General features: G+C 39.6%; 1 protein-coding gene across 1 annotated transcript; it reads right to left on the bottom strand.

Annotated features, from left to right (window-relative positions):
- Positions 1 to 1,451: 1,451 nt before the first annotated feature.
- LOC118404740 (serine/arginine repetitive matrix protein 1-like) lies at positions 1,452 to 21,215 on the bottom strand. The gene is made up of 16 exons (XM_035804046.1): positions 21,141 to 21,215; positions 20,279 to 20,305; positions 19,271 to 19,374; positions 18,102 to 18,207; positions 17,507 to 17,593; positions 16,490 to 16,603; positions 15,869 to 15,937; positions 15,209 to 15,373; positions 14,715 to 14,750; positions 13,159 to 13,242; positions 12,563 to 12,631; positions 11,753 to 11,845; positions 8,089 to 8,423; positions 7,079 to 7,236; positions 6,513 to 6,598; positions 1,452 to 4,206 (listed from the first exon to the last, which is right to left on the bottom strand). Exons 3-16 carry the CDS (start codon positions 19,332 to 19,334, stop codon positions 3,768 to 3,770), a joined length of 1,905 nt encoding a protein of 634 aa, XP_035659939.1. The 5' UTR covers positions 19,335 to 19,374; positions 20,279 to 20,305; positions 21,141 to 21,215; the 3' UTR covers positions 1,452 to 3,767.
- Positions 21,216 to 21,429: the final 214 nt, after the last annotated feature.

Genomic DNA, 21,429 nt, shown 5'->3' with positions numbered 1-21,429 from the left:
AATGGCCAAATAATCGCAAAATTAAGCATTTTGTTGTACTGTATGCCTCAACTGTAAATGAATCCATGTGCGCATATGTCTAGGGCACTCCTATACTAAATTTCAGGTCATCCGGTTCTAAAACCAAGGTACAGGAGCCAAAAGTGTCCTTTTTTGGTCAAAAAATGACCAAAAAATCGCAAAAATAAGCAATTCGTTATACTGTACACCAAAAGTGGTATTGAATTTATATGGGGGAATTATCAAGGCACATCTGTGACAAATTTTAGCTCATTCGGTTATAATACCAGGGTACAGGGGGCCCAAATATACAGTTTTGGTCTTAAGATGACCAAAAAACCTTAATAAAATCATTTTGAAGGCAGATATGAAAAAAAATGAAAAAAACGTCTGGGGGTATTGGCCTACTCTACCCTTGTGTCAAATTTCAAGTCAATCGGTTCAGGAACAACGGAGATACCGTGTTCCGAAGATTTGACAGGAGAAAGAAAGAAAGAAAGAAAGAAACATTACGAATACAATATATTTCACCATACCTATGGTATGGCTGAAATATAATAATGATAGCGTTAAACGACATATTGTATCGATCTTTCATACTTTCATACTTCATGGTTTATTTTGTTGTTATAGGAACCGACCAAACATAACACAGACCGGAATTATTAACCCTTTATTATTTGTGATTAAGGCTCCGTCGTGCCCACAAGGGATGCAGAATAGTACGGATGTCCGGCTGTGCAGCTGATTGGTTTGATTGGGTGCCTGCGGGTGCGTCAGTGTTCGGAAATAATCTACAAGTGACGTTAGATCTTCTGGTATCAAAATTGTAACTACCTGGTTGTAAGATATATACAAACACACACACGGACACACGTGTGTTCATATTCACACACACACACACACACGTACACACACACACAACGCATACTGAACACACACGTGTTCATTTTCACACGTGTTCATTTTCACACACATGCACTCATATTCTCACACACACGTGTGGTCACATTCACACACACATATGCATACTGAACACACACACACGTACACACGTGCTCATATTCATACAAATTCACTGACATTGTTCATATTCACACACACACACACACACTCTGTGTACACACACAGTCACTGACACACATATCACACGTTCATATTTAGTGTTAATTTAACACTCATACAGTTGTAAACACATATTGCATATACACATACACATACTGACATGTGCTCATATCACACACACACACTCACTGACACACATGTCCATATTCACACACATATACACATAATGTACACACACACGCATACACACACTAACAGACAAGATCATATTCACACACATACTGTGCACACACACACACACACACACAAACACACACACTCACAGAGAGAAATACCACACAAAGCTTTAAGTCTACTTTAAAACAGGTAAGGCAAACACAACAGACTTTGCATATTAGACATTCTCTATTACTAACAAAGGATAATATACATATAAAAACTCACCCCTCAAAAAAGAGCTGACTATATACAAATAGTACCGATTGATCAAATCTACATTTTGTAAATCCTACAGGACAAATTCCATAAAATTCCTATCTATTCTTTAATAATTTACTGACAACTTCAAATTTGTCAAAAGCATCAAAATATTGAATATTCTTCTAGTTATAACATTGGTTCAAGAAGCAAAACTATTATTAGTTACAGTGTTTCCAGATTATAGTATTCATTATCAAAAAATGTACATGTCATGGGAGAAAAGTATTGTTAGAGTCAGTGCAAAACATTTTTCTGGATTTCAAAGTACAATCATTAAAAATACTTTTTAATATAAAAGAGAATATTGGGGACTTATTGCTGAGACCATCTTGCATAGTCTTTGTTATTGAAAATCCTCTAAACTTCACCACAAAACTAATTGTTCAGTTGGAATGTAACAGTTTTCCTATTACTATTAAGCTATTGTCTCATTATCATATTAAATTACAAGCCATAATATACACAATCCCTAGTAAGAATAAATGCAAGAGCCTTACAATGACTTTCTGGCCTTTCATTGTCAACGTGTATGTAGAGTATTAATTTCACAATTATCAACTTCAATATTAAATTTTGTAGAGATCAATGTAAAAAATGTCCAAGGATGGAATATGAAGTAATTATATTCTTATACGCAATCCCTAGTGAGGTCTATGATAATTTCATCATAAGTTGTTGGCCTTTCATTGTAGACATTGTAGAGCATTTCACAAATCATCAGCTTCAATACTGGCTGAGATCAGTGTAAAAAAGTGTGAGATGGAATATGAAGCAAATATAAAGTTACGTTAGTGTGATTAATATGCAAGACGTTAAGGTTAGTAGTTTTCAAGGTCAAAGAAACTTAAACCATTTCTTCCCTTAAAAAACGTACTGTGTCAATATTTCCGAACATTCAAATGCTTCACAATTTCTCTTCTCGGATGTCAAGGGACACCATTGTTCATTAACATAAAATTGAAGCATACCCCAAAAAAACGAGCATTGTCATATAAAGCGTTTGGTCGTATTTGTCCATTTCTGCAATGCTACTGTTACATTTTGAATTGGCGTCCCTAGGCAAGGAACCCTTTGCTGGGATCTGAAGTTACAAGTTTGTCCTGGTGGACTGCCTGATATCAGAGAGTATCCCTCAGCAATGTTACTACATGTATTAGGTCACTGTGTTTATTTGTAACCGGGGCCCAGGTTGATTTTGACAAAGAGTTAAAAAGTTCCAGGGCCCTTCCGTGCCCAAAAATAGCCCAGTAGCCACGTGGTGTCCCACATGGCTATGTAGTGGGCCCAAAAGTGAAAAGCCTGTGAACTACCTTGAAAGGCCCCCTTTTCCAATTGTGACCATAGCATAGCAGAGGATTTAATGTACAGTTATGAAGGAACCCATTCACACGAGATGAGAACAGTACTGGGCAGGTGTAGTCTGAGAGACATAATTTGACTGGACGGGTCAGAATGGGAATGTGGGCACCGAGCAGACACCATGAGCTCACAGGTCCTAAACTACCACTAACTAGACTTGTCTTCTCATGATTAGGTCATGTTGTATGGATGACATCTGTTCATATCAATTAATTGTTGTCTGTGCGGCCATACTGTAAATTACACAAGGTAGCTGTGTCATATGGATCACTAAGCTAGTGCATTTTGCCAAATAGGGTTTCAGCAACATATGTACTTCAATTGACATGGTTAATTTCTGTAGAAAAATGGTAAAATTTCCTATTCTATCTATCATCCAGAGTACATTGTAGATTAATATCCCACCATCAGTTGGCCACAAGGGCCATTTTGATGTGCTGACACAGAAAATTTGATTAGAAAATCTAATATGAAAGTATCAAAACTAGATCAGATTATCTCACAATGTACACATGTAAGTAAATATTTGTCGTGATGACAGACCAAAGATGAAGAGAGCTAAGAGAACTCTGAACTAGCTACTCTACATTCCTAAGTCCCTGAGGGACTCAAGTTTGCAGTTGGGGGAAGGGATTTTTTGCATTGTTTATATTCGCAGTTGAAACAATTCTGTAGTACTGTGATTGTAGAAATACATTGGATATGCATGTTTGCAGTTTCGTGAATTTGTAAAGGAGAGGACACTGCGAAGATAGAATCACGGGAAATATTTCAATGTTTACAGTACTTTGTCTCTCTGATTCTAGTTGCCTATAGGAATTGTCCCTAAAGGCAACTAAAGTCCCTAACTGCTTCAACACGTGCTATAACTCTGTTGCTAACTCGTGGTGTCTGTTCGGCGCCTGCATCATCATCCTAATCTGTCGCTCCAGTTCCTCCGGGCTGTCGCGGACGGCGCGGAATGGCTGCGGCGCGTACACCCCCTCCCCCCGCGGCACGCTGTGAGCGGAAGGCCTGCTTCCGTACGGGGCTGCGCCGTTGCGGCTGCTGTTCTTGTAGAGGTTTTGCTGCAGCCGCGATGGCTGGTGGTTGGTGGAGGTAGGAGGGGGTTGGTAGGGCGGAGTCGCTCCGTGGCTGTTTGGGTACGGAGGGCGAGGTTCCTGCCCCGCGTGCGGATACTGGCGTCCGTTCATCGGTCTCGCAGAGCCGTTTGAGTTGGGGAGATTCATTGATGGTGGAGGGGTCTGGAAGGCTGATCGGTCGGACCGGTCCACTGTTGGGGGTGTTCTCCTGACTTCATGTCTATATATTAGAGAAAAAGACAGGTTTAACATATGTAACTTTATGAAAAAGGGAGATACCATGTTGAAAGATGGTTCTTCGGCCACACCAGTATTGTCTCCTTGTGAATCCTTGTCAATGCACAAAAAAGGTGAAAAGCAGATGGTGAGATAGAAGGCAACTGTTGGTGTCTTGTTGACACAGTCAGGTGTAGAAATTAGCCATATACATTGTTTGTGCCTATGCCAGCACTACATGACTTTTGGTGCAAATCTTATTGATAGCGCCTCAACAATGAATCTGTTGCAATATATCATTTTCATGTTAAACAGTACAGAACATCAACGAGGGAAAGGAAAATAGTGGTGTGACCTTAAAAACTTAAAAACAAATGAAAATGGGAATTGCTAGAAATAAAGAGGGAAAACGAATTGGGAAGAGATGCAGAATGAACAGAAAACAAATTCCTAATACGACTCTCATGCAGCTACTGTGCAGGCCTAACATCTGACTAACACCTAGTCCCCATTGATTCGTGCTAGGCCCATCTCTTGTGAACATCAAGCGACGACCCTGATGTATTGGTCTGCTTTTTGTGCTTCTTACTGTCAGTTAGTGCTTGCCAGCTGTCACCAGCCAAGATGTCACAGCAAAGAGGCAACATGATTGGCTGGTAACTCTCCCCCCAACAACAGGAGGGAAGGCATCTGATTGGCCAGCTCTAACACAGCAAGATGCACAGATCACCAGGCCAGTGCACCAGGCCTAGGGTTGTTGCTTGACTTATACAAGTTGTAGGCCTGGCATAGAAGGATGCTATAGTCCCTCTAATGTTCCCAGTGGCCACACCTACCAGACTTTCTGAAAAACCTTAACTCCGAAGTCACTCAGCACTGAGCAGAGTAAGAAACATAAGGAGAGAAGTCAAAGTGAAAACATTAGATGTAGAAGTATATAAAACCATTTCCTCCCACAGAAAATGACAAAGAATTATAAAGAATTAAGGAAATGTAGTCAGTGAAAAACAAAACATCAGAACCAAGAAACGAATAAACGACTGAAAGGTAAAATGCAAACAGTTATAAGTTGGGTATGCAGTATTTTTAGAAATTTTTTTTCCAAATCCTGATTCCAAACAATGAAATGAAATAAAATAAAATATTCTAATGTGAACAACGATCACAAGATTTTTCCTTGTGACTCCTTGTTGGGATCAGACCATGTCTCCAGTTTCGATTTTTATTCCAATTCCTACTGGAACCCTGTTGTTAATTGTCCTGGTTAAATCTGTCACTCAGCAAGCTTACATAAACACATTTTTAACAACTTTATAGCTCAGATTTATGGCACGGATGGGGCATTTTTTTCTGTCTTAACAAGCAAATTTCTGTCCTGGAACCGATGCCTTGGATCAGACTATATTGCCTCTGAACAGAAATCTTTAAGTTTGTATTTTCTCATTTTAAATAGAATCTAGTATACATCGGTTGAATGTTTGTGGCATGCATAATGAAAAGCTTTGATTTGTATGCACTTTCCGTGGATTGACATGAGTTCAAACATGTGCTTGCAGGGCTTGCAATACTTTTTTCTGCATACCTGCACTGGTGCAGGTAACATTGAAAATTACCTGCACCAGTCAAATTTTACCTGCACCACTCTGAATATAGGAAGTATGGATCATACTAAAATTGTTCAGGAACTATTGCTATTTTTTCTTTGATACTTTATAGGTGGTAACAGTCAATGCAGCTAGTAACAATCCATATACATGTACATCTACATCATAGGACATTTATTCATAAAACCCAGTATATGGACAAGTGCGGGTTTGGTGCAGGTAGACACCAGAAATCCCTGCACAGCTCCGATTTTACCTGCACAAACATGCATATGCAGGTGGTATTTCGAGCCCTGGCTTGATAAGCATACACAGGGCTCGAAATTCAATTTTGGGATTAGGTGCACTGGTGCACCCAGCTTAAAAAATTGGGTGCACCAAAACATTTTTGGGTGCACCACTTAAATTTAAGTAGAATGAAAACAAAAACTAATAACAAAACTTAGTGACAAGCTATCAAATTCTTATACAAGTAACATGGCAGACATTTTCATTATCTTTCTGACACTTAGGTGTCAAGAATATGATGTAGTACTAGTATATTTGATATCTTTCCATACATACACCTAAGAAAATATTTGGGTGCACCCTGTCCACCCACTGAAAAAAATTGGGTGCACAGTTCCAATTTTGCGTGCACCTGGGTGCACATGTTCCCAGTATTTCGAGCCCTGATACTAAACTCCAAGGTACATGTAGTACTTACAGCCCTGGGTCCATCCTGCTGTTTCCTATCTCCTTAAACGGAGGTCGGAGGTCCTGATTGGACTGGGTGTGATGGGGCGCACCATTCTACACAAGAGGGAGGAAAACACAAGTCAAAAATTGTATTCAAAGTACTGTTATATCTCAGTCTGTAATGTCTACATGCTGCTGTTTGACATATTACTCTGATTTGCCCTAATTTTAATGTGAAACTTCAGCAACAAATTGATAAGTAGGCCTCTTACACAATGATGCTGATGTTTACGAGGGGTGTTCAATAAGTTTGTGGTCTCATAAAACAGGAAGTTACACAGCTCAAACTTTGAAGTATCAAATACATTGTAGTATGAAGTCCTTATGATAACAATGTTCACCAAATTTCAGATTATTGTGGTATTTACTTTACAGTCAAAGTCCTTTTGAAAATCAACTACTAGGTAAGTGTTAAATAAAGAGCCTCAGGGTGAACTGTGATCAGAGCTGTGTGGAATATATCTTGAAGAGTCCAAAATTTTTGATTTCCCAAAATCTTAAAAGATGCTTTTCACGGCAAGAGATCCTCCTTACCTGGTACCTCCCCTCGGGAGGCTGTCTCCTGTCTAGCTGCTGATTGGCTCCCATCCTGGCATCCCCCTGTCTCCTCCTCCCCTCCTCCGGACCACCCATGGAGGTGGGGCTGTCCCTTCTGGACTCACCATCATACACCGTGGAAGACTTGCTCATGCCTTAGGAGGGGACGGTACTAGGTTAGCGTGAATCAATCAATGTGAAACGTCTACTAGGAGGGTTCTAGAAAATTGTTTTTTGTATAGAACCGCTACCAGGGCTCGAAATTCATTTTTGGGATTAGGTGCACTGGTGCACCCAGCTTAATAAATTAGGTGCACCAAAAACTTTTTAGATTTAAGTAGAATGTCAAGAAAACCTAATAACAAAACTTAGTTACAAGCTATCAAATTCTTATACAAGTAACATGACAGACATTTTTATTATCTTTCTAACACTTAGATGTCAAGAATATGATGCATACTTACCTCTAGCATACTTGATACCTTTCCATACATAAACCTAAGAAAATATTTGGGTGCACCCTGTGCACCCACTGAAAAAAATTGGGTGCACAGTTCCAATTTTGGGTGCACCTGAGTGCACATGCACCCAGTATTTCGAGCCCTGGCTACGGTGAACCCACTGGACCGAACCACATGGAAGCGTGGTGTGAAGACTAGCCGACTGCTGCCTATCCGTGTCATGGATCCCAGCAGCGGTATAATCAAATACTGGATACTTAATACTACTACTTTCCCAGATTATGAAATTTTACATTGTATGATACAGCACAGTAAAGAGGTGATACCGAGAATACACCTGCCTCAAAAAGCGCAGTCATACAGTATCGACTATTAAACTGAACGTTGTATTTGATTTGAGTCATACCCACCCAAGAAAACACACATTTCAGTTCCAAATGTTTCTCTTTGAATAGTTCCTATGTTCTAGAAACAAACACTCTCATGCACAAGACTTTGCACGTCTGACAATTTTCCAGATTGCTTTTATACTTAAGAAGCACACACCACGCATGGCAGGTGGTCCATCTCCTCTCGAGTCTGCCTCAAACACAGTGGAAGACTTGCTGATGTCCTCTCCGTTCACCAGATGATCCGACAGCCCCGGATAGCCTGTCTGTTGCATCTTTAACAACACCTCCGTGGGAAGCGAGATCGGGCGTTGCTCGTTGTTCGCCGTTCTTCGGCCTTCCGGGTTTTTCCGCTGCGTGCCGTGCTGCGCCGGAGTGTACGGCGGCGGCGGTTGGTCGTCTTGCGGAGGGAAGGACGGGTTGGAGCGGACGGACTCGTTCCCGCTCTGGTAACCGTGGGTGATCGGGAGCGCAGGAACCATCTTCAGCTCTCTGTCAAGAACAGGTTAGAGCAAAATGGCTGTTAGGATTTTCCTTTTTTAAAGTTTTAGATGAATCTCATCTTAAAGCAATGTTACTTTAAAGTTTGAATCTGGACCTCCATATATTAAATAGCCTTCAATCTTCACAAAAGCCATCACTGTTTCTGTTAACAATTACATATTAAGTGGGCTATAACATTATATCTTATCTTTGAGGTCTTACTAATGATTGTACAGTCAGCAAAGTGTTTGGCCTTAAAGTCTGCAAAAGACGATTCAAAGCAAAAACTGATTCATCCTTGCAATCAAGCAAAATCACAGCGGTTTGTTCAATGTGAGGTCACATATTTTACCCTTTGGTCCCATGTAAGTGTGACTGCAAAGATTAATGGCAAAAAAAAATTCAAAGTTGCTGCATTAACTTGTCAAAATCAGGCTAGAGCCTGTGAGATACCTGCTCCATGTAAAGGTGGTTACTCGAATGTACAGGTTTGACTGTACATCAGGGCTTTAGCCAGCTCGAAATTTTTTTAAAATTAATTAGAAGGACTGAACTGAGACCTTGAAAAATGGGTTTTAATGAGATTATCGTATGCAAAAGTGCGCCGACACACATTGTCAACAATCATAACAATAGCAAAACAAACAGTGTGTGGCTTTTACGGCTGTGGACGGCGTCCCCAAGCCGTCTGTAGCTTCCACCAAGGATTTTTGTCCGTCAAGGTTGACGGATTGGTTTAAAAAATTTTCCGTCAGACGCAGCAAATTTCCGTCAATTGACGGAAAAACGGACAATGGCTAGAGCCCTGCTGTACATGTTTTTATAATTTTATCTAACTGTGGTGCAACCAACCTGTGCAGTAGCTGACTGGTGCAGTGGTGAAGCCAGACTTACTGAATTATAAGATATTATTATCAGTCCACCACAACAGTTAACAATTACCCAGTATGTTACCATATTTAAGGAGACACCAGACACCCCAGGCAAACCATAACCACTTTGAATAAGACCGATACACCTACGACTTGGTCAGAAGTGCATTTGTGTGGTGTAGAAGCATTGAAGGTAAAGGAAAGAGAAAACAAATAGATGAAGTCTGTTTAACGTCTATGTAACAATATACAATCTACTATATGGTATTACAGTTAATATGCTGTCTTCCAATTACTAAAAATGATCCACAGTACTGAACTTGATTTACCAACAAAGGAGATTGATTTTACTGAATATCTGTTCACTGCAATTGGATGTATTTCATTCCTATGACTATTTACTTTTCCTAGCTTCAGTTCATGGTACATGTACTCCGAACAGCAACTATTGTCTTGCACTTGGACATATTTCATTCCAATGCATGACTGCGTGGTTACTTTTAGATTTCCTACATTTAATTTATGGTACTCCAAATAGCAACTGACTACTTGCACTTGGACGTTCTTCCTTCCTATGACTTTTCCTACATTCAGTTTATGGTATTGTAATTAGAAACTGACTACAACTGTATCAAAGTTGGACAAGTCCATTGGCCCAATTTTCCCACTCAGTTGTCCTAACTGTATTACCGTACCAGTGTGATTTTAGCATTGGTGGGATTGTTCCACTATTGTGGGAAGATATTTGTCCACGAGCCTGACTAAATTGTGTAAATTTTGTACACTGAAAGAGGCTTCACTCATTATGTTTTATTGGTTTTACCTTAGCGTAGTATTTGATGGAGAGTTATGATCATAATAGTATCAGAAATTAATATTTCCCCCCAAACTTGAAAAGTGGATAAAGAGTGAGGTCTTTTTTTAAAATCTTTCTGCTTTGAAGACAGAAAACAAAATAATTTTGTCTTTGAACATACTTCCTTGTAAGTGTCCTTGAGCAACTTATATCAATAAGATACTGAAAGGTACCATTTATTTACATATTAGACATCTCAAACCTGTGATTGACAATATTACAATCATGATTTAAGATGTAGCATTATGATTTTTCATGGAAAGAAGACCAACTGATCAGAAAGAATGCCATGATCATGCTAAATTACTAAGCATGGAAAGGATTTGTAAAACAAAATAAACTGCTAAAATCTAAAAAAAAAGTTGTTAGATGACGCATAAGTTACTTATTCAAGCCACCCGGCCACCAAGTAGCTTGCAGATTTAAAAAAAGTTTCACCACGAGACCAAAGTCCTTAAAGAAACCCAGAAGGAAGAAACATTAAGAATGTTAGCAGTAAGTCTCCACGTCTTGTTGCTCCTTTGTCTTGGGAGGAGGGTGCGATTTCCTGTAAGAGTGTTCATTAAGAATGTGAAGATCTTTTTAAGTGCAGACTTAACATTAAGAAAGTGTAAAATGTGTACATATAATGCTACCAAAAAAATGAAGTTCAACTATCAAATACTTATTGGAATCCAGGCATGATGCATACAATACTAAGTTCATCTTAACATGTATCTGTGGGGTAACCTATACCTGCTAACTTTAGAAAATTGTTGCCAGTTTATGGGATATCAAGTTGACGGACGATGGTTTGAAACTGCAATATTTTGAAAATATTGCATTTGAAATCAAAATATTGCAGTTTGAAACCACTCTCCATTTAATTGACTTCCCTAAATACCTAGTATTTTTAAAAACAACTGTCTAAAGTAAAATGTCAAAAGCTGGAAAAGTCATGCATTCTAAAATCTAAATCTAAATATTGTATTGCGGTAAAGAGAAATCAATTCATACCTACAACAGTACAAGAGAAGGTGTTTTTCTATCTACAGTGTTTCAAGCTCTAAGTATAGATCTTGAACTAAACTATAGGGAAAAAGATATACTTAATAATATCGATTGCACATAGGGGAGGTGATAGAGCTGTGTACGAAAAATATTTTAGGTGCAGGTACAGGTACACAGGTTTAGGTACAGGTCCGGACCTTTACCTGTACCTAAACAAGTTTGATCAAATATCTTTAAGTTATAAATGTAGTCAACTGTCTTTTTTAGTGATGAATTGTATGAGCCAACAGTCTTTTTTAGTGATAAATTGTATGAGGATTTATATATTTGAAACTCATAACAATGTTTTCTTAATTTTCAACTGCAAGATTATCCCAATTGTCATCTTTAATTTGGAATTCACTCATCTTTAGTCTCAAAAAGTTGTGTTCAATGGTGAATTTTGTTTGTTTAGGTACAGGTTCAGGCACAGGTACACAGATGTTTAGGTCCGGATCTGTACCTAAACAGTTTTAAAGGTACAGTACAGGTATGGGTATTTAGGTACACAGCCCTAATTGCACATAATATATTATATAGGGTAGGTGACAAGCAGTGACAAGGACAAGTGACAGACATACACATCGCTCTGCTGCGGGGTCTCCTGGTCCGATCGGCCAATCGAGCGCGGGCGGCGACGGCGGTACCCCGGAGACTGCTTCATCTTCGGGAGGCTGGCGAACAAACGACGGGATATACGCAATGGTTTACAACACTTTCACACGTTAAAGACCGCGTCACACATTTAGAACCTTCCCACGACTTTGTTCCTGACCGTACCAGTCTAGCAAGATTGGCACAGGGATTGGAGTAGCCTACAAGTAGAATCATCCTATTCTGGTGCCAGTTTGCTTCTGTGACCTCATCCAAGCAGATTACAACTTTTGCGACCTTTCAAAAATGTAATTCTTACACTATTCTTCGATGAAACAAGGTGTTTTAATACAGGTTTTTACAAGCAAAATTAGCCATTTCCCGGCTATTCCGATTTTTAATTGCAAAGTTCGTAATATGTACTACTACTATACATGATTGTATTGCTGCATTCTAACGTCTTAAAAGGCTTACATAACTCGTTTTAAGCAGAAAATAACGAGGTCCATAGTTGGCTGGCACACTGTTACAGATTCAGTCTGGTGGGTAAACTCGCCGGCCAACTCCCAACTTCAGTTGATTTTCTTCACGACTAATTCAAATCCCAACCATGGTCAGGAGAAAGTCAGGTTATGTGTGACAGGGGCACAGAGAATGAACAATCGAGTCCATCACCTCTTAACTTGTTCGCACACCACTTCTACAAAGTAGAGCACCGTTTGTACATGTGCGTGTCTACTGACAAAAAAGAAAAAACAAAGCTGGTATCGGTAAAATCAGAATGCACTTGGACTTACTCAACTTCCTTGTAAGTGATGTCCTTCAACTGGTCTTCTGTCATGCCTGAAGTCTCTACCGGGTCTTTTCTGTAAAGGCAGTCCAGTTCTAACAGTTAGGAATATCCGCCCTTTACACATTAAGAGCAAATGTCTGTAAGAATTAATGCATTTGGCAGTGATCGGGTCCTAAACTTGGCCAATTTCCATGTTTCTGACATGCAGAAAGCTGTGAAAATGGCCTCAAAACTTGTTTGGGCTGTTGTCATGGCAACACTGAGTTTTGACCGGAAAGACAGCTATTTTGAGGGGTTGTGGGCCAGGTACTATCACTGTGCAAAATATGAGCCAAATCGATTTTTTTACCCTGAGCACTGTTGTTTGATTCTTACACACATTTTGCTTTTAACTGCTTTACGATTAAGACATCAAAGATATCAAACAAGACAAAAATTCTAGAATATATTAAAACTGGCGAATGTGATGAACAGTAACTGTTGCATATGAATGGGATTGTACAGAATAGAAAAAAAAGAAATGGTTTGAGAAAAGTTACAAAGTTCACTGGCTTTCGATAGGAAGAGGTAAAATGGCAGATATGGGTACTGAGAACTTACTGTATGTGCTTCCAGAGCTCTTCTCTCCTCTTGTCAGGAGATCGTGATCTGGACCTGTGTTTCCTGCGGTGTGGGGACTCATGTCTGAGGAGGTAAAAAAACACATTACTTACTTTGTTACTTATTAAAGGGGCATTCCACTCCACACAGGAGTGTTATTTTCCTATTGATATTAATTTTAGGAAGTAATAAATGCATACTACTTTACATTATATGATAAAGTACCCAGTCGTTCCACATGCCTCAAAAGCATGCAGTCTCTTACTAAACTCCCCAAGTACTGTAAATGCATTTAAGTTCGCGGGGATTTAATTTCGCGGTAGCGGGAAAAATGACTTTTTGCGGTGGTTTTAATTTCGCGGTAGCACCATGCACTGTAGTATTTTAATGCCCTAGAAAAATGTTCGCGGTGGTTTTAAATTCGCGGTGAAATGTCCAACGCGAAAACCGTGAACATTAATCCACCGCGAACATTTCTGCATTTACAGTACCCTCTAATTGAATTAATCCTATGACTCAATACAATGCAAAACTTTTAGGTATGGATACAAAACTAATTTCAGGATCGCTAAGAAATCTCGTCTTGTCATGTGTTCTTTGCTATCTTATGAGCAATTTGCCTTCTCGGTGTGCTTAGCGATCATCATTTATTCCGAAAATATGCACGATAAACAAAGTGTCTATGCGTATATGGAATGCATTGGTAGGGTCTGCATGGGTTTAGTGAGCGTCAGATTGTTTTACAAGACACACATCGCGCAATTCATCCCAAGGTGAAACCCACAAAATTCGGCTGATTATGTATCAATTGACACATTATCTATTGGAAAACGCCACCCCCATCTGGAGTGGAATGCCCCTTTAACACATTAGGCTGTACAAATATATCTGTGGTGTAGATTACATGTACTCACGAATGAGTCAGGAAATAATGACGGAAGAAATTCATGATTTCTTACATGCCTGCATACTTATACATAATAAAATGCAACAAGAATCAAACACAAGCCACATGAGATTCAGAAAAATGATATTCATTTGGTAATTCAGACCTTTTAATGTCTAGCTGTACACTTTAGATGTGCTATCATGAACCTTCTTCAAGAGTCCTAAACTACAGAAGGGGGGTCCAAAAGATTATGTTATTTATGAATACGTAATCGGCCAACTCTTTTTGCAGAATTCCACATGTGTTGAATTACGTGATGCATGTTTTATGAAACAACACAGAATTTTACATGTATTCACTGTAAATTATGTACATGAAACGCTAGTTAACCTTTATCCGTCCGTAACTTATATCCGTTTTTTTCTTAAAAACAGGGTATATCAAGTCGACAGACGAAGGTTTCAAAATGCAATACCTTAAATTCTATTGCAGTGTGAAAGACTTTGATATCCCTGCAACAGTGGTCTGTTTCGGTGAACAACGGATATAGGTTACCTGACGGATAAAGGTAAACTAGCGTTACGTAGATACTTCCTTCTGCCAAACAAGCCGACCATATTGCGACCATACAGTTTTACAATCATGACACCCAATTCCTCTGTCTCACCTTTTCTTCAGGTCCTTTACAACAGCAGCTTGTACCCTGAAAATAAAACACAAAAAAATCACTTTTATCCTGAAATATTCTTTTCACTGTGTAGGCGAAACAGTACTGTTACTGTCATCTAAAAATGTACATTTGCTCTATGGAATGTAGGATAAACGTACAATTTAAACATATTATGTAATATCATGACTGAATAAGTTGTTATATAATAGTAATAAACTGTAATTTTTGTAAAAAGCACAACAACTATATAAGGACCCATACTACAACACATTGAATTAAGTGATGCCTGGAACAAATTTGATGAAAAACAGCTCAAAGTATTTGAGAAAAAAACAAAAGTCCATTTTCTTGAGTGTGTTCTAAACAGCAATACTAAGCTACATTTTTTAGCAATTTGCTAGCTACAAACTTGCAGTACCAAATTAGGTCACTAGGAGGCATTCCTGCCTTATAACAAGAAGCTCCTGAGTCCTGATAACAACTGTACCCACCCCTGTCCTGCGGGAACTTCTTGTCCGCCCTGCTGTTTCCTGATCTCCTCCCACTGAGCGCTGGTGTCAATCATCTCCTGCGAGGGGTACCGTGATCTGTGTTTCCGATGTCTCCTGTTCGCCTCTGATTCGCTGCCGCTACTCTGGCCGCTGCGCCCTCGCGACCTAAACAAGACAACACAGCAGGAAATTATAGACTCACGTTACAAGTTATGATGATAATAGTAAATATATACTCAGTCTGTAAAAGTGATTTGATTATACATAGTATTTGATAATTGTGGGAAGAGGAGACAACTTGTTTGAAGACATCTTTAGTGTTACCAAGGACATTGGTGTTACTGAAACATTGGCTGTTTGCTGCATAGCTAGCCTTTGCTGCAGTACCACATTAGGTCACAAGGAGGCATTCCTGCCTTATAACAAGAACATCCTGACACTGTCTCCAGTCACATTATCTAAAAACTTAAAGGTTGGTTGTAGAAATAGATGTGAACCACAAGTGTAAAAAATGTGGCATACATTAGAAAATCTTTGCAGAATCTTCTCCTGATGCTGTTTCCCTTAAATCAAATATTGTAGGTGAACCGGTCCATTTCTTCTTCTATTTTCACAAGAGGGAGACGGAAAAAAATGTGCTGTTTGCAAAATTTTTCTTACCGTCTTCTTCTCCTTGGAGCGTCAGTGTCGTCGCCTGATGACATGCCACTGCTGCGGGCCCTGTGATGTCTTTACCGAGAGACACAAAAGTGTGTTACATCGTGTTCTGTTGGTTCTATTCTTCCTATGTCATCTCTGAATTGTCAAGCCAGAGAGATTGAAAGAAAGAGGGGGGGGGGAGTAGAGAGAAGAAGAGAATTGGAGAAGAGAGGGAAGGAGTGGAAGAGAAAGAGAGGGATGAGGAAAGAGGAGGTAGAGAGAGAGAGAGGGAGAATGAGAGAGAGGGGGAGGAGAGAGGGTGAGGAGAGAGGGAGAGAGAGAATAAGACAAAGAGGGAGAAAAGAGAGATTATCTTTAATTTACAGTGACTTTCAGTCAACTAATAATAACTCATTACACTGACACTAAGTGCAAGAAAATGTGCACTATACATGCTGCCTCAATTGGCTATTAAACACTTACAATAAACAAACAAAAAAAACATAGGTTTCTAGCTTTTCATTTTTTTGTCATTGACCTAATATATTTAAGGGCTCGACTCCTGACAATACAATATAGTATTACATAAAACAAAATTTGTGCTACATAATATTAACCTGAGACACATTGTAATTTCTGTACCTTCTTCTGTGTGGTCCCTCACTGTCGCTGCCACTCTTTGGGTAGCGCGGGAACTTCTTGCTGGACGCCACACTTCTCGTGGAGCGAGGGGAGCCTCCAGAGGTGAACAGCCCCCTGAAACACAAAAAGAATGGTACTTAATATGTTGAAATGAAAGGTCACCAGTGATGGTAATTTCACAGCATAAAGGTTTCATATGCTATTTCAGTACAGAAAGAAAACTGCTAAAAGTTCAGGTCAGGCGACATAGGCTGTGGGTCATTCCAACTTGAGACAGATCAAAGGACTGATCAAAAGCTTGTTGGTTAGCACTCCACTTTGAGTACAGAAATAACATAAAATCTTTATGAGGAAAACAGGTAATGTACAGTCAAACCTGTCTATAGTGACCACACACAGGACTTGAAAATGGTCACTGTAGGCAGGTTGCTACCGACACGACTATTTAACATTGCTTATGTCACTGGAGTTGTTCTTACACAAAACCAGGTCGAATGCTGAAAACCGGTGAACGAAAAATTGTCCAATTCTTTACAAAAGAGTAATTTCAATGCCTCTGTCCTTGGTGCTGAAGTCAGGTTCCTCCAGTACTGTTACAACAATCAAAGCTCACCAGGTCTATAGAGACTGCTCAAGGGACAGGGATAAGAAATAGGTTATAGTGGACTACTGGCTATTAACAGGTTTCTTAAGGGCCTTGTTTTGGCGGAACGGTTAGGTAGTTTAGCCTGAAATTCAAAGATCCTGGGTTCAAAACCCCTGACTTGCTACCGATGTTGTGCCCTTGGGAATGGCACTTTGCACCACTTTCCTCACTCCATCCAGGTGTAAAAATGGGTACCTGACTTCGGTTGGGGAGGTAAAAGGCATTGGAAGGAGAGGGTTGGGCTCCACCTTCCGATATTGTACCCTAGACACAGTGGATAACAACTCACTACCTTTACCTTTACCACACCAATTGATGTGGACCTCCAAAGTAAGGAATGTTGTACTCAGACATGTTCATCAGACACCTACCCTTGAGTTTCGTCCCTCTGTTCCCAGGGCAGGGATCTGGCACTCACAGCGGACCCCGGAGCCGTGCCGTTGGCGTACTGCTTCCCACTGTCAGAACAAATCATCATATTTTATCATGATTAGTTTATCATATCATAGAGCACTCATAGAGTTTTCCAGGCCAGGTATGAACGGTTGGTTCCATTTTACTAGGCTGGGACCCCCATTTTACGTCCCTTCGGAAAGACAAATGCAATCCTTTACAACATGTCCGAGCTCTGCCGACCATGGGATCGAACTCAGGCCCACAGATCCATGGAATTGGTTACAGATGGCCAAGCAGCGGGGTTGCATTACCACTTGGCCACAGAGACATTTAATAATTTTTTTAAATATAATCTACTGCAGGCTACTGAAATACAAATACTATAGATGAGTTTCTTGCATTTGCTTATTGTTATTGTTATGAAAATTTATTCTTCCTTACTGCTCAATATTTCTTCTAACCAAATCTGACAACCTACAAATTGAGTTGGTATGACCTAAAGGTCATCTACATTTCTGATGCTTCAAAGAATGCACTGAAAACATGTGAGGTCCTAACAGGGGGTCCTACCTTGATACAGGTTCCGGGGCTATCACCATGGTTACCCCATCAGGTGACATTGGCATGGTGACATCTGCAGGGTTCCCTACTTTGTACACATCACCGTTAGCATCATCTGAAAAAAAAAAATCACAGAACCAATCAATCCTACCATAATTCTTTGCTCGTACGTCAAATACATTTTTTTTTATGATTGACAAAAAAGGATGATGGTGATTAGCCATAAGAATGGTTCTAAGCAGGGTTGGACAAGTCCACTAGCCTGGGCAAGTAGAAGAGATTATAATGTCCTACCCAACTTGCCTAATTGGGCAAGTAAGAATTCTTCCATTGAGTGAGAGTTTTTTATACTTTACTTTTGACAGCCATGGCATCAAGCATTGGTCAACACAGAAAAACAGAGCCAATGATAAAAGAATTCCATTGCCGAGATATGAAAATACATAGAAAAATGTTATTCTAATTTTGGACAAGTGAAAAGTTGATTCGGACAAGTAGATTCTTTATGTACTTGCCCAATAGGACAAGTGGATTTCAGAAAACTTGTCCAACCTTGACTAAGGCCTATATCAAATTTCCTACCTGGAGCCCAGGCATGTTATGCCCAAAAGCAGTTACTCAAGCAACTGGATATGATTTGGGAAATGGTAAGTACGTTTCAGACAGCCATATGGTTGTCTTTCGTCCGTGACACTCTGTTGCTTGAGTAACTGCTTTTTGGCATACTGTATCTTATTGGATGTCTAACCTTCATCGACGTATGCTTTTGAATTATTTTTGGTCCGTTTTGTGTGTTTGTTGTCTTTTCTATGATCGTACTTTTTGTTCCCAAAAACTACCCAGCCGAGAGGAAATGTGACTGCACTCAAACCTGCATTAGCGGTCACCTTTGCATAGCAGCCACCTGGCCATATACTGGTCACTTTTTGTCAGTCCCTTGGATTCGTAATGATTAAGAAATAGGCTTAGCGGCCACCTGTCCAATACGGCCACGGCCACACCATTTCCGGTCCCGTTGACACAGAAACACTGCCTATTGCAACCATACTGCAGCCTTATGTCACCCTGCACCGAGTTTGTCATTTTCTCTACAGTGCCACCTGTCTATAGTGGCCACATTTCTCCAGTCCCTTGAATGCCCGCTATAGACAGGTTTGACTGTACAGCGCTTAGCTTACCTCCCCCTCTCCTGTCGTAGCGCTTGCTTGGAGCTCGCTCGACGTACGGCTCGGCTTGCTGCATGGTGTTGTTGTCCTGCAGAGCCTGCTTTGCCGTCCTACCACTGGGGAGAAAGGGGAGAAACTCACAAACTTTAGAAACCAGTTTGTCAAACCTTTATGTTTAACAATCTCTTGAACCAGAAAAATTCAATATCTCGTGTTTTAGTTGTTTTGAAGAATATTGGGATAGGGAAAATGAAAATTGAATGTCTGTCAAAGTACCAGTCCTATTGTTTGGAATGATTTTGTTGGGTCACAATGGAAGGCCACACCAAAAGACTTCAAATGGCCACATCATTTGCCTCAGTCTGTCTTTAGACATAACCACCCATGTTTGAATAGACCCTACAAGCAGATATTGGTAGGCGTACTTGTTATGTTTCCTTTCTGATCATTTGTTCACAAAAACTGCAGCTATGACAAAAAACTGGCAGCAAGGAGCTTAATATACATGTAACCTAAAATCCTTGCTGGATACCAATTTGGCCTCTGAATATCTGCTTGGAGTTGGAGACTAAGATTTGCTCTTCAGTCTTTCCATGTCGATGATGGCGACTTAGTTTTCATCATATATTCCAATGCATTGTATAAATAATGATTGAATTTTTCTGGCCTTTTAGCAAACATTGTATCCTCAACGTTACAAAGAAGCATATGTAATTGAATCCATCATGCAAAACATGCTCTGGCCAAAATATACAAGCCTTAGGACAGAAAAGGTATTATTTTAGGTATTATTTTAAAGTACATCATGTAAGTGAAAAGGACCATGGAAGAGTTGTGCCAAGCCAAAGTAGATGCGTACAGACAACACAATTTGATTGCAAGACTTCCAAGTCATCCTTTTCACCCCCTTCCGCACAGTACATGTAAGTCAAGGTCAGCATGGCAAGGTCATCCAGCCGCATGCAATTAGCAAGAGTCCATTTGCCCCCCTCCCAACCTATACAACTGTATCACATGTACCTGCCAACATTAGAGTCTGTCTCTCCTCTATTGAAAACAAACAAACAAACAAACAAACAAATAAAACAAACAGATAACACAAACTTTAAGATAGACAAATATATAAGTTTGATACTGAATGGAAACCATATATCCCATATATATTGCTAGTTCACCTCAGATCCTTGTGGTAACCTAATATATCAATAGCTTATAAAATCCTCTGTATAAAGGAATATAAAGTCGACGGGCAGTGGTTTTAAATCGCAATATCAATTCTAAAATATATTTGAAACCACCGTTTTTCCACATGTCCCTAAATACCAAGTTTTTCAAACAAAGGATATAGGTTACCCCACGGATAAAGGTAAACTAGTGGTAAGGTTAAAATTAGAAGTAATATCTTTTTGATCGTTTGCATGCAACACTGGATTTACTGAAACTATACATCAAAATTCATTTAATAGAAAAATAATTAGGATGTTCTGAAACGTTGAAAATTAGTGATGACCAACAAAGTTAGTATTATTAAAGTAATATTCTGGCACAACAACATACAACAATCACCACCACATTTACACACTGTTATCATGAAATGGAATTTCTACATTTTCTTCAGAATTTCACAATGTACAATCAAACCTGTCCAAGGTGGTCACTTAGGTCTTAGTAAAGGTTTGACTGTATATCTACATGTTGTGTATGACCAGGTGGGCCTTATGAAGAGGTGTTCACTTGTACAGGTTTGACTGTACATTCTCAAATGATTGGCATGATGTTGAACATATAAATGGTACAAATGGGAATTACATGGCTATGAAATGGATTGAGCTACATGTTTGTAAGAGCCCTTTGAAGATCATGAGCAAATGCATTAGAGTACCTGTATCTGAACTGAGACTGGAAACTTATAACTTTGTTGGCCCCAGGTACATCAGAAACTTCATTCAACCTGTAAAACAGAATTTCAAAGTTATCACTATGACATCTTCAACCAATAGCTACTAAAAGGTCAGAACAATGTATTTTGCCCGATGTTGTGCCCTTGGTAAAGGCACAACATGACTTTCCTCACTTAACTGGTCAAAATGAGTAATATCTACATGGATTGTTCTGAAGTATCTTTGGCTAAGGACGTCCCTCAGATATGACGTTAAATGGAGGTCCCATAA

This window comes from Branchiostoma floridae, chromosome 2 (genome assembly GCF_000003815.2).
Source record: "Branchiostoma floridae strain S238N-H82 chromosome 2, Bfl_VNyyK, whole genome shotgun sequence".
Classification (NCBI taxonomy): Eukaryota; Metazoa; Chordata; class Leptocardii; order Amphioxiformes; family Branchiostomatidae; genus Branchiostoma; species Branchiostoma floridae.
This window is presented reverse-complemented; position numbering and strand designations above follow the sequence as displayed.

Excerpts from the sequence above, each read along its gene's own strand:
- LOC118404740 (XM_035804046.1), bottom strand. The coding sequence starts at position 19,334 with ATGCAGCAAGCCGAGCCGTACGTCGAGCGAGCTCCAAGCAAGCGCTAC. Across the intron at positions 8,424-11,752 it reads ACCCCGCAGCAGAGCGATGT|AGAGCTGAAGATGGTTCCTG; the intron begins GTATGTCTGTCA and ends TGTTCTTGACAG. Across the intron at positions 4,207-6,512 it reads AGCAGGATGGACCCAGGGCT|ACATGAAGTCAGGAGAACAC; the intron begins GTAAGTACTACA and ends TCTAATATATAG.